Raw genomic sequence first — 14,790 nt, 5'->3', positions numbered from 1 at the left:
TAAGCACGAAGACTAATAGACATCAGTTATAAGATGGACTATACTGGTATATAATTCTCCTATGGCTATGGACGTGTGAGACTTAGAACAAATTATCTGCTTCCCATATATATAACATTTTGAAACACCTTTCATCATATTAGGGCTTCCATTTTCTTACATATGTTCTGTGACTAAGCATGTAATCAGTCTGTTCTGGCTTAATAATTAGAGCATCTCTAACCTTCACATCTCAATCCATTGTGCCTGTTGTCCTAAAATCTGCCCATTTTCTGGATACTATAAATCTATCAGAGTTACTGTAGATTTGGAAAGTGATTTTAGGCCAATAGCCCATCTGATCTCCTCCTTTGTGGTTAGTAATAAATCCTTTCTTTTTCTGAAATGGTAGTGTCTCAAGCATTGATCATTTGAGTGCATTTATCAGAGAACCCACCATTGTTGATAAGTACAATGTGATTCAGAAACTGAAAATATTGTAAATACCTCTTTCTTCTACACATGCTTAATGATCAACAAATAGAAATGTGCAATTATTCATGTATATAACTTTGCAAGCACCCATAAGGGTAGCTTTGGTGTAATAGAAAATGTACTTGATCTTAAGATTCCTGGTTTCAAATTTTGGCCCTGAATCTGCTCAATTTCATGACCTTCAATAAAGTACTTACATATGAAGTACCTCTTTCTCTTCATCAAACAGATTGGATCAATAATGCCAAGTAATATGCATGAAGTCCTTAGCATATACTAGGGTTCAATAAACATCTTTATATATCACTACTGGTAGTATTATCATAGGGAAAGGTAAGAAGCCTTCTGAAGTTACCCAGATAAATGTACACATTGCAGCCTCATTGTGCTGGATAGATAGATGTTTCACTTTGACACATGGGGAAAAAATGAAGCTTTCACTATTGGGAGAGCCACGGGGTATGAAAGATCAAATTGGACAGAAAGTCTTAAGAGGTGAAAAGCTAAGAACTGGTTGTGGTTCTCATGCCATTGGCTCATGTCCAGAGCAATAGAACTAAGCACCTTCACCTAGACAAGTTGACAACTGAATCTAACTACCACACATCCACCTCTTGTCAACTTGGCAACTATACGCTTCACCATAAATGATACTAAAGTGGTACAAATTGTCTTCTGGCTGTGGACCTATGAATCTCAAAACAGATTATCTGGTGCCAATATGAAAAGGAGGGACAGTCACAGGATCCTTAGATAGAAATTGGAAGGAAAACCTGCAGGGCAAACACCACTGGATTTTGAAGTCTGAAAGTCATTTATTCTTCAGCTTTAGAAAATGGCAGTCCCACCCTTTTCAAGGGCCTATGCAGTGGCCTGCCTCTTTCTGAATCTACCTTGGGGAACATTGAGGAGACCACCTTTTTCTTGGCTCCACTTTCCACTCATCAGGGCCATTTCTGAGGAACATGCTCAACCCCTCCATGTGGTGGCAGCCAGGCTCTTCCCAGTCCCCCAAGGAGCATGCTGTACCTTCTCCAAAGCCTGAAGCTGCACGACTCTTCCACTGCAACAAGGTGGGAACTCATCTTTGCCCTTCAGGGTAAACTCACCCTCTCCATGCATATGGATGGGTCCACTCTCCTGGCACATGTTTCTTGGCTTCATACCCAAGCTTACATGAATTTCCCTCTGCAAATTCCAATTTGTCCCTTTTGTGTCCCCCTTTGTCCAGATTGGCAATGTTTCTGTTTACACCAAGTCTCTTCAAGCACTCCAGGATTTCTCCATCATTCTCTTCACAGTTCCTCAAAAATCTTCCCCTTAGCCATCCAAAAAACCATTCCAACATATCTGGAATTTGCAAACTCCAGCAGTACCTTACTCTCCAGTACCAAATTCTGTTCTAGTTTGCTAGTTGCCAGAATGCAACACACCAGAGATCAATTGGTTTTTAATAAAAGGGGATTTATTTCATTAGTTCTTCAGAGGGAAGGCAACTAATTTTCAAATGAGGTTCTTTCTTATGTTGGAAGATACAGGGTGATATCTGCTGGCCTTCTCTCCAGGCCTCTCGGTTCCAACAACTTTTCTTGGGGTGATTTCTTTCTACATCTTCAAAGGCCTGGGCTAAGCTGCAAGTGCCGAGATGAGATATGCTGAGCTGCTTGGGCTGTGCTATATTGAGTCAGTCATTTAAGCAATGGCCAATTAAATCAAATATCATTCACTGCAGCAGGCACACTCCCTAGCTGACTGTGGATGTAATTAACACCAGATGAGGCTCACATGCCATTGGCTCATGTCCACAGCAATAGAACTAGGCACCTTCACCTAGTCAAGTTGACAAGGGTTGGACTGTCATGGTCAGGCTCATATGTCAACTTGGCCAAGTGGTGGTACCTGTTTGTATGGTTAGGCAAGTGCTGGCCTGTCTGCTGTGATGAGGAAAATTCATAGAATTAAATAATGATCATGTCAGCTGCATTCACAGGTGATCTCCTCAGTAATCATCCAAGGGGAGTGTCGCCTGCAATGAGTGATGCTTAATCTAATCACTGGATGCCTTTTAAGGAGGATTCAGAAGAGACAGGCTCCCTTCCTGCTTCAGCTGGTGAACCTCTCCTGTGGAGTTCATCCAGAACCTCCATTGGAATCATTGGCTTCACAGCCTGCCCTTTGGATTTTGGAATCTGTGTTCCTATGGTCATGTGAGACACTTTTATAAATTTTATATTTGTGGTGCTCCCTGTTGATTCTGTTTCTCTATAGAACCCTAACTACTACAGGCACATAACATTTATGATTGTTTGTTTCTTTTGGTGGATTGCCCCTTTTGCTAATATATAATGTTCTTTGTCTCATAAACTTTTTGTACTGAAAGTTTATCTTGTCTAATATCATATAGATACCTTAGCTGCTTCTTGGTTACTGCCTGCATGGAATAAGTTTTCCAGCCTTTCATCTACTTGTATCCTGGGTCTAAGGTGAGTCTATCACAGATAGCATAAGAACAGATCATTCATTTATCCTTTTTACCAATCTGTGCATTTTAATTGGACAGTTCAAAACATTAATACACAACATTCCTACTCTTTAGATAATACTTCAACTATTTTATCCTTTGGCTTCAATATGTCCTATTGCCTCTTTTTTTGGTCCTCTAAGGGACCCTTACTGATAATCTTCAAGTCTCAGTCTCCTCCAAGTCTCTCTCCTCTGTCAACAGGCATAATGCCTTTTAATATTTCTTGCAGGTCAGGAGTCTTGCTAATGAATTCTCTCAGCTTCTGTTTTTTAGTGAATATTTTTGAACTCTCCCTCATTTTTGAAGAGTTTTGCCAGTTGAAGAATTCTTGGGTGGAATATTTTCTCTTTCAGTAGTTTAAATATATCATACCAGTACTACCTCATCTCCATGGTTTCTGAAAAGAAATTGGCCCTTAATTTTTTCCCTATATTTTTACTGAGATAGCTGCATACACTGTAAAGGCTATTCAAAGTATGATATAGATATTCACAGTATCATCACACAGATGTGTATTCACCAGCAGGATCACAGTTAATACATTTCCATTACTCCAGAAAATGAAATTTAAAGGTAAAAGAAAACCCCAAATATCTCATAACATATTATCCCTCCCTCTTACTGACCACTAGTATTGCAATCTATACAATTTTAAGACTTAGAGTTGAGGTAGGTTAACTAAGACAGTGTAGTATTGACAGATTATAATAAGAGTCAGTGGAACAAAAGAAAACATTCTGAAGTTGATCCATACAAACACAGACAACTATTTCTTTGCAATATAGTTATTAATCATTATCAGAGATCAGAGCTACTGGATTTCAGTTCCACAACTTCAGGTACTTCCTTGTGGTTATTCTAAAACATTATACTCTATGAAGAAATGTCTATAAAATGAGTCAGCAATCACAGTCATTTACAGAATTCTAACTTCTCAATTATACCTCTTTCTTCTCACTTATTTTCAGTCTTCATGGCTACCTGAGTAAGGGCCATTTTAGTTATTTCATGCTGGGAAGGGGTATTGGATTTCTGGGATAGATGAATTAATCTGGTTATTTTCCTGGAGTGACTGGTACTTATGGGTTTCAGGACTTATCTTGCCTATGATCAATCTGGAGGATTTAATTTTCTGAGAAAATAAACTTACTAAGCAAACCTTTACATAGACTTAGATAGAGCAGACAGGCACTCCCTAGAGTTTACTGGAATACTGTTGTTTGCACTATGGCATACTGTGGTAGTGTGAAATATCTGGCTACAACTTGCATAAGATAACCTCCAGAATGACTTCTCAACCCAATTTGAAAGTTTTAGCCACTGAAACTCTATTTTATTCCATTTTTTCCCCACTTTTAGTCACTTTCAACTCATGTGAACAAGGTAAGGATCATCGCTGGACATCATGTCCCACACTGCTACAGAGGCTTAGCCATTGGAAGTCATGTCTTATGGATAGAGAACAGTAGTGAGTTTATTTACAGAGATGTTGGTATTTAATTTAAATCCAATTCTGTTGTATGTAATGAATTGCTTTTCTCTTAATACTTTCAAGATCCTCTATCTTTGGAAGTTGACATTCTGATTAGTATGTGTCTCAGAGTGGGTTTAGTAGGATTTATTCTGTTTGGATTTCAATGCATTTATATCTTTATGTCTTTGATAAGACTTGGGAATACTTTTGCCATTATTTACTTGAATATACTTTCTGCCTCTTTTCCCCTCTCTTTTCCTTCTGGGAAACTCATTTCATATATGTTTTGAGTTCCATGTTATCATTCAATTCCCAGAGATCCTTCTCAAAATTTTCCATTCTTATCTCTATGTACTTTTTTCTCATTTTTATTTCAGATGTCCTACCTTGCAGGACTAATTCTTACTAGTTCTTTCTTCTGCCTGTTCAAAACTGCTGCTGTTTTCCTCTAACATATGTTTAATCTCATCTATTGTTTCTTTCTGTTAGTTTTATTCCAGGCTTTCAAATTCTTCTTACATGCTCACCCAGTGTCTTCTTAATATCCTTTAATACACATTTTCTTTCATCTCTGAAATGGTTTAGGAGATTTGCTTGAATGTCTGTGAGTGGTTGTTCCAGTTTTTACATCTCTTTTTAAAATTTCTTCCTTTACCTGGCCTTCTTGCTGATTAGTATGGCTTGTACTTTTGTGCTTGTTATTTGGGCCATTGATTAAGTTGTTGAGAAGTCTGGTTTCCCTCTATTGTCTAAGATTTTGTTGTTGATAGGGTTCTGTTACAGCTCTTATATGGCACTGTGCTTGTATTTCCCAGCCAAAACAGGGCCAAGGTCACATGCAGGGGGTGCAGAAGAATTCCAAGGGACTTGGAGAGAGGACCAGGAAAACAACTTCCCAAGATGGCACATTCCAAGCCTTCACAGATGGCACAACTTGGCAACAACAAAGGCAAGGTATTTTAGCACTCAGTCTGCTCTATTTCTATGGCAGTTGGAAATAATGACATTTCAGGAACCTGCCTGGGTAGGACCAAAAGGAGATGTAGCAATCCAATTTTGTAGATCAACTCCTGGGCCAGGCTCTGCTGCATCCACCTGTATTCTTGGCAGAGGGATAACTTCCCCCTAATCTTTTAGTCTGCAGTAGTCCACTAGGCAGGAATTAGGCCTATCAGAAGCTTTTGGTCTTGGGGTTTGAAGATGGGCACCATGAGACATGGCCAATTGAGTCATTCATGGCAGTTTCTCTTTGAGTAAACAATGGTACTCCAGGCACCATGGGTTCCTGTATGGAATGGGGCAAGGCTGTGAGATCAAGATGTCCAATTTTGTTGAGCAACAATGTATCAGAACTGTGCCATGTCACCCTGTTCCCAATGTGGCAAGGGATTTCATAAATTCCAGTCCATAGCATCCTGACATAGAGGAGCTGGGCTGACCAGAAACTGACTAGACTCAAGAGTGGGGAGTAAGTGCAAATAGGCACAATCAAGTGAGTTTCTCACTACAGTTTCTCCATCACAACTTCTCTTTCACTTCCTCCAGCATGGTACTCCACTGATCTTTTGAGCCCAGAATAGCAGCTTTGGACAGTTTTTACCTGTCTTCTAGGTGGTTTCACTAATGGAAACTCTGTGCTTCTTATTCCACCATCTTCCATTTTAGAGATTTTTATTACAAGCTTATAGAAGCACCATTATTCCATTTAATTTCAGCTTATAGGATTCTGTAGACTTGTCTCTGTCTGAAAACTGCTTGACATACCTGCACTTATATGAACTTCCCCATGTCAGCAAGGCTGTTCTGGTGAATCCCATGACAGATTCAAGGTGTCACTTGACTCCTGGATAGATGACTATGTAAAGATTTACCTGAAGAAACTCTTGACATTGAACAGAATCTAGGAAATGGTATAACGCAGTTGCAGGAAAATTACCCCTGCCAAAGATCTGATTCTAGGCACTCCATTCTGAGCACTGTCTACCAATCTCTTTCTTGCTGTGTTAGCAGCTTTAACTTTTTACCTGCCTTAAATTTTCCTTCTTCAAAAAGACATAATTTTATGGCTTTTCATATGATGTAAATTCAATCAAGAAATGTATTAGGACTGGTATGGGAGAAGAATGTAGCAAATGGAAAAGTAAGATCTAGAATATCCATTCAAGATCACTTGAAAAATACTTAGGATGATTTTTCAGCATTCTTAAAATTAAAAAAAAAAGTATTTTATATGTTAATTACAAAAATTGCATAAACAAAGATGTTAATACAAAATATGCAATGTGAGAGTCAGCACATATGAACATTCTCCTTCATCATGCTCTATACTTTCTCAATGAAGGGGAGAGATTTGTGAATGATTGAGGAAAATGGCAAAATTAGGAAATATGAAAGGTTTTATATTTGATAACTAATTGTATAGACTATTTATTTCATATACTGTCTATTTGGACTTTATGAATCTTCATGTTTCCTAAAGACAATGTATCTTTTGTGAGTAAATAGTAGAGTTTTATGGATTATCAGGAATTTTTAGTGTTCTATAATATTGAGTGTGGACAATGACATAGATGCTTTCAGGATATAGCCCCATAAATTTCATTTTCATTATAATGAGAAAACAATTTTTCCATGTGTATGTAAAAGTTCATCCAGTTATCAAGTTGTCTTCACTAGGGTTGGAGTAGGTGGATTTCAGGTCCTTTTGGATGGAATGAACTGAGGAGAGGACAGAATCTGTCTGGGGTCTGCTGTTGGAATTCAGGCCTGTGTCTGTTCAGGAGGAAGCTGTGGGAAGATTTGAGTTAGCATCATATGTACTTGCCCATCTGTCAAGCACATGAGAGAATGTAGCAGGAACAATTTCAATTTGAAAAAGCATTAGCTGAAATGGACAAGGAAACCTTTTCCCACTCTAAGGACAATAGGTAAAATTCAAAAATGAGCTCTGGTTTGGATCTTTTCACTTTCAGATTTGGGTTGTGTGGTTACACAGGAGAGTGTTCCTGTTTTGAGGAAACATACACTGGTGTATTTTGTGTTAAGGGGTAAATGTGATGAAGGTATAATCATTGGGATTTTGAATAGACCAGGCATTCTTTACACTGTTATTGCAATTTTATATATAAAATCTATACATTCAATAATTATTTCAAAATCTGTTTAATTACCTTGTCAATACCATGCCATTAAGGGAGGACAAAATTAAATCCCATTATAGAGACTAAACTCTACATAGGTCCACATCAGTCAAAGTTGTGATACTAAGTCTGAATTTAGTTAAGTAGATAGTGAGTGAATATTATATGAATGGCTGCTTTGTATTCAGTGTTATAAATGATGTGATACTATGGAAACAGTGCCATATTTGGATTCAATTTTTGCACATGAGCTCCTTCACCTGGGAACTCTGAAAACTGATTGTCTTTTAGGCAAGGCTGAATGCTAAGGAGAAAGGCACTTACTGTCTATAGTTAAAATACTGAGTAAAGGCTTTTCCACATAGATGACATTCCTAAGGTTTCATTACAGTGTGACTTCTCTTATGTTTTCTAAGGTTAGAATACTGGGCAAAGACTTTCTGACATAAATGACATTCATAGGGTTTCTCTCCAGTGTGAATTCTCTCATGTTGTCTAAGGTTAGAATAACAGCTGAAGGCTTTCCCACATAGATGGCATTCATATGGTTTCTCTCTAGTGTGAGTTCTCTCATGTTGTTTAAGGCTAGAAGAATGAGTGAAGGCTTTACCACATAAATGACATTCATATGGTTTCTCTCCAGTGTGAATTTTCTTGTGTTTTCTAAGGGTAGAACATTGAGTGAAAACTTTACCACATAGATGACACTCATATGGTTTCTCTCCAGTGTGAATTCTCTCATGTTCTCTAAGATAAGAAGATGAACTGAAGGCTTTCCCACATAGATGGCATTCATATGGTTTCTCTCCAGTGTGAGTTCTCTCATGTTGTTTAAGGCTAGAAGAACGAGTGAAGGCTTTCCCACATAGATGACATTCATAGGATTTCTCTCCAGTATGAGTGTTCTCATGTTGTTTAAGGCTAGAATAATAGGTGAAGGTTTTCCCACATAGTTGGCACTCATATGGTGTCTCTCCAGTGTGAGTTCTCTCATGTTGTCTCAATTCAGAATATTTAGTAAAGGTTTTCCCAAATAGATGATATTCACAGGGTTCCTCTCCAACATGAGTTCCATTGTAATGTGTATGGTCAGAATTTTGAACAAAGGATTTCTCAATTAGATGACATTCATATGACTTACTTCCAGGGTGAAAATTCTGTTGTTGATTAAAACATGATAAATCATTGAGGGCTTTTCCAAATAGATTGCTGAAGTAGGACTTCACTCCTTTGTGAGTTAATGCATGTTGAATCACTCTGGAACTATGAGTACAATCTTCTGGCAATTTATGACATATAATACCATTCTTTTGAGTATGAGAATTCTGCTCCTAGGAAGTAGAGGAGAGAATGTAAGAGGTTTGTCCATAGATATCAATCCATATGCATCTGAATTCAAAACTAACCAGTGACACTCTCCAATTAAAATATTTCCCATGTTATTTATGAATCATTTTATTCTTCTGCATGTACAGAGATCTACTCTTTTATAGCTTCTCAACTGCAGAACTTTCTAATCAGGCTTGAAGACTTTATAATGTTTCAGAGATTGAGTATATGAGCTGTATTTATGAATTATCTTTTCATATATAAGGAAGGTTATATTATTGTGTTCAAATCAATTCTTTTCTATATGCAAATTATCACCAACTTTTCCTGGATTCACACTTAAACCAACTTACAGTTAAGTGATTGTACTGAATTTTTAATTTATTCCACTTCCAGGTATCTATTTGGAAGACCAGGGTTACAGCCATAATGCTTACCAATGACATGATGGTAGATATTTCTTTCTTGCAGATATGATGCACAGATGGCATTTCTTGTTCTTTAACACTATCTTCCCTGCCTGAAAGAACTGAAAAACCATTAATTTCTAGACCAGCATTAGGAAAATGAATATGTTGAAGCAGCACACATAACCATATAATTGTTTCTAAAATGACAGTTATCTGAGAAAGAATATTGAATTAAGGATTACTTGAGGTAGTAGAAACTTTTATATGACACTTTCAATTAGAAAATATTTTCAATATTTAATTATAAGAAAAATTATTTCAAAAATAATATGTTGGGGAGGTAAACAGAGGGAAAAGCATTGAAGCCAAGGATAAGAAATAGGTCATAAGTGAAAGTTTAAATCCAATTGTCCATAAATATCTATTTTGCCAAAGCTAATGACATGCAAATACAGATTGATAAGCATTTGATACTTTGAACTGAGGAAATTTCCCCAATATGTACATTTCAGAAAATATAACTTGCACAAATCTGCAGGTGATATTTCAGTCACTCATTGATAATGTTCCACCCTGTCCTGAATACACGTTCCAAGGAAGTGCTCACCTGAATTCTGGTTTTGAAAAAATCTAATTCCTTCTTCCCACAGTTCCTCCACTTGAACCAACTGTGAAGCTACATCTGATTTACAGACCTGATATCCTGTTTATGGGGAAAAATGCAAGAAATTTTGAGTTCTGTGCACTTAACTGTATATTATCATGAAGTCCAGTGGAGATGATTGTGTAGTTTGCAAGTGGCTGAAAGGCAATATACTAGAACTGGAATATTTTTATAAAGGTGAATTGAATAATTTACAAGTTTACAGTTCTAATGACATGAAAGTGTCCAACTTAAAGCATTAACAAAAGGTTGCCTTCACTCAAGAAAAGCCAATGGGTCAGAAACACCTGTCAGCTGGATAGGCACATGGCTGGCATCTGCTGATCAGTTGCTCTTGGGCTTAATCGTTTTCAACCTCTGTTCCTGTGGATATTATTCACTTTGCTTCTTCAGGGCTGGCTTTCATCTCTTGGCTTCCCTTGGCTCTACCCAGATTCTGCTTTGCTTAACATCTTATGGCAATATCTACTGGGCTCCAAGCATCTCCAAATATCTGTGTCCCTATTCTCCATGTGTCTGCATCTGGGTAAGACCTGCTGTCAAATTTCTGTTGGCTCTGATGCTTCTGTAATTTCTGATTCTCTCCAAAATATTCCCTCTTTTAAAAGATTCCAGTAAACTAATCAAGATCTATCTGGAATGGGTTGAGTCACATCTCCATCTAATTAAAAGTCAAACCCACAATTGGGCATGTCCCATCTCCATAAGATGATCTAATCAAAATTCTCAACCTACATTTATTTAATCAGGATTAAAGTAGCTGCTCCAACAAGATCAGATCAGGTTTAAAACATGGCTTTTCTGGGGTACATAACATTGTCAAACTAGCACATTACAACTTTTGAGCCCTCAAAAAGACATGTTTTCAAAATACAAAACACATTCACTCCATCAATTTAACCATTTCAATTCAATTCAAATACAATAAGATGTTAAAGCCACTAAAAACTCTCAAAAAATTCAATTATAGACATCATCTGCTCTAAGGCAAAAATTCTCCTCTGGCTCTGGACCTGTGAAATTTAGAGTAAGTTATCTGCTGCCAATATACATAAGCAGGACATTCATAGGATACATGTTTCCATTGCTATAGGAAGATATTAAAAAAATAAAATGGGGTCACTGTACTCATGCAGTTCTGGAAACCTACATGCTTTCTCCATTAGATTTAAAATTTTGAGAGGCATATATCCTTTGGGCTTTAGAAAGCAAATTTTAAAAAAAAGCACAGGTATGGATTTTAGTTAACAAAATATTTTCTGGGCACATACAATTTCAAACCACCACATTCCACACTCTGCAACCCAGAAAGACCTGTTCTTTCTATAGGCAAAATACATTCATTCTATTAAAACATCTTCCCAAAATTTAAGCCATTTTAAAAGCAATGCTTAGTACAAAGTCTAATCAAAATTGGTTATGTGTGCCCTCTGCCTGTGTACCTGTGAAATCTATAGAAGAATATACAATGGAGTGACAAGAATAAAATAAACACTTCCACTTGATTGGTAGGTGAAAGGAAAGCACAGTTTATGGTTCCAAACCCTGAATGGCATACTCTATTACATTTCAAGTTCTGAGAGTCACATACATAATGAAATTTTGTCCTCCAAGACTGATGAAGTGGGGATTTTATCTCTCCCAAGTGCTTGTGCAACAGCCGTGCTCTCTGTAAACACAGGAGTGAAATCTCCAACCTCTCAGGACTTTGGGGTTGTGGTATGACTCTGAAGCCCTGGGGAATAGTCACAACCCTCTCAGAACAGTGAGGTGGCAGAGAGAAATTCTACATTCCCAATGGGTTCTGATTCCACCATCTGAAAGAGTGGGGTTGTACTCAACATGGGGTGGGAGGCCAACACACTCCAAGCTGTGAAAAACACACACCCTTTCTACATATATTGGTGGGTCCACCTTCTTGCCTCAGTTGTCTTTGTTCCAGACCTCAGCTTCAATGGTTCTGTCCTTGAAGTGATTTTTCCTACAATCTGTCCCTTTTCATCAAGACTACCAGTGGTTGTTCAGGCAGATTTTGCAAATGACTTATCAGTTGTGAATGTTGCACACAGAGGTCCAAACCATCAGACAGAACAACATTCCACAAATCTCTCCTGGATAACTGCACTCCCAATCTTGAGTAGAACAGAATTGCTGACTTGTCTCATGTTTAATTAAACCCTCACAGTAAGCACTATTCTCTGGGAGCTCACTTTCCAGAAGCTCCAGTTTCTCGAAACAACCAATATCTGGTTTCTTTAAGCACATGATTTCAGTTCTTAGCTTATCACATTCCTCTCATATTTTAACATAAGTGGCAATTAGAATTCTGAACTTCCCATGCTTATCTTGGAAATTGCCTCAGTTAAATATCCAAGTTTATGAATGAAGATCTGTCTTTCACACAATATCAGAACTCAATAGTGACAGGAATCACCTTTCCTCCTGTCTCCATAATACATCATCATTTCCTTCTTGAGCATTACTGGAAATACCTTTCACATTCATATGTCTTTGAATGCTCTCTTCAAAGGTATCTAAGCCATTTCTATAAATGACCTCACAATCCTTCCAGCCTCAACCAATTACCCAATTCTGAAGCTGTATTGCCATTTGTGGTATATGCAACAAAAGCACATCAAATGCCTGGGCCAAATTCTGTCCTTAGTTTCCTAGGCTACTTAAACAATAGCATAAAATGGGCTGGTTTAAAAATGGAAATTTATTGGTTTATTGTTTTGAGCCTTGGGAAATGTCCAAATCCATACATCATCAAGGCAACATTTTCTCCCCAAGACTGTGGCTTTCTGATACTCACAATTGGAAACCATTGTTCCTTAGTTTGCCATATGGCAAGATATATGATGCTGTCTCCTGGTTTCTTTCTTTTCTTCAAGGTTTCATTGACTTCAAAATTTTATATCTATGGCTTTTTCTCTCTCTGTCTGAATTTTATTCTCTTATAAAAGACTCCAGTAATAGATGAAAACTAATCGTGCTTGAGATAGGACACAACTTAACTGAAGTAACTTCATCAAAAGTTAATACAAACAATTGCTCACATGTGAAGGTATGGATTAGATTTAAGAATATGCTTTTTTTTGCAGTACATACAGCTTCAAACCACTATCATGACTAGAAAATAATATAACTGTTGAAGGTCAGTCAGAGGAAAAGTACCTGGAATATAGAATATTGACCAGATTTCACCATCAAAGTGTTAAATCTTGATCTTGTGCCCAAATACAGTGAGAACTTCTGGTTGCTGAGCCAAGCTCAAGAACAGACTACAGAATACTCTATATTTTCAGACAAGGAAAATTCTAGATTTCCATAATAGTTTATTATGATTTTCACAAAGAATTCAAAAACACTGTGATGGTTAAGTTCATATGTCAACTTGGCCATGTGAGGGTGCCAAGTTTTCTGATCAAGTAAGCACTGGCATAACCATTACTTCAAAGAAATTTCATGGCTGATTAATAAATTGAAGGCAGTTTTCTAAATCATTACTTACTTTATTGCATCTGTGGCTAATGACATATTATCAAATAAAGGAATGTCTTCCACAAAGAGAGAATTGAATCAGTTGGATTTAATTCAATTTGTTGAAGACTTTAAAGGGAGAAGAGAGAGAACTTCCATGTCTTATTCAGTCAGCCAGCCCCTCCTGGAGAGTTCATTGATGACCTTCATTGGAGTTGCCAGCTAGTGCCTACATTATAAAATTTGACTCATGCATCTACACAGTTGGTGTGAGATATTTTTATAAAATCTCATATTTACAGATATCTTCTGTTGGCTCTGTTTCTCTGGAGAACCCTGAGTAATACAATAAGTTCCCTTGGAACATTCTAAGTTAATGTGGAAAATGATATGTCTGTTGTGTTATTACTATCATCTGAATCCACACAAAATCCCTAGAGCAAAATAATTATTTAGAGCATATTAAATCTCCTTATTTATCCTTATAGAAAATACTCATTGTATTCCCAACATTGTGTTGAGCATAAAAGAAATACATGGAATTTGTGTTCACAAAGTTTATATTTTAGTCAGGGGAAAAGCTAGATGTAAGTAATAAGTAAGAGACAAAAATCTTAGATTATTATTCATGTTATGAAATAACATAGAATATGGATATAAAGTAAAATCTAAAACAGTATAAACAAGCTGTTCTAGACACTTCTTAAGAGGATTAGATAGGTAAGTTTTATACTCACCCACTGAGAGCAGATGACTGATATTCTCCAGCATCACATCTCTGACCAGCCTTCTCTGGGATGAATCCAGCATGACCCACTCTGCCTGAGTAAATTCTATAAATACATCTTTGAATTTCACTAACTCCTATAAACATCAGGGATACAAGCATTAAGAAAGGGCCATCTGCTGATATTCAGATCACAATGATTGGAAGCATAGCACTGAGGAATTGATAACTGTTGCAGAAAGCTCAAACTGCATTTGAGTTTCAAGTCAGATGATTCTCAATACTGAACAATCTGTCTTTCAAAGGTATGGACACATACATATACACACTGATTATTTGACTCAATTATTTTTAAAAATCTCAAAAAACACATGGTCTAATAGAATCTTGACATTTCCCAATAAACTGGTCATTATGACATGCAGATGGTGAGGTATAATTTGCACTTCAGCATTTATAACAAAAAAACATTTTCTACCTATTTCAAGTAAATATACAGACTCATCACAGGACAATGAATACCCATGTGTTGCCACTTTTAAACTATAGTTATATTACTACCCCA

The 14,790-nt window shown here is 37.0% G+C and overlaps 1 protein-coding gene across 1 annotated transcript in view; it reads right to left on the bottom strand.

Moving 5' to 3' along the window:
- Positions 1-491: 491 nt before the first annotated feature.
- LOC143656893 (uncharacterized) overlaps positions 492-14,790 on the bottom strand; it is a 65,086-nt gene continuing 50,787 nt past the window's right edge. Inside the window, exons 5-8 of the mRNA XM_077128644.1 lie at positions 14,236-14,362; positions 9,959-10,054; positions 9,379-9,470; positions 492-8,943 (exon numbers count right to left, since the gene is read on the bottom strand). Of these exons, the coding sequence (XP_076984759.1) occupies positions 7,987-8,943; positions 9,379-9,470; positions 9,959-10,054; positions 14,236-14,362 (1,272 nt within the window). The 3' untranslated portion in view covers positions 492-7,986. The remainder of the gene's footprint in view (positions 8,944-9,378; positions 9,471-9,958; positions 10,055-14,235; positions 14,363-14,790) is intronic.

Source organism: Tamandua tetradactyla, chromosome 15, assembly GCF_023851605.1.
Source record: "Tamandua tetradactyla isolate mTamTet1 chromosome 15, mTamTet1.pri, whole genome shotgun sequence".
NCBI lineage: Eukaryota > Metazoa > Chordata > Mammalia > Pilosa > Myrmecophagidae > Tamandua > Tamandua tetradactyla.
This window is presented reverse-complemented; position numbering and strand designations above follow the sequence as displayed.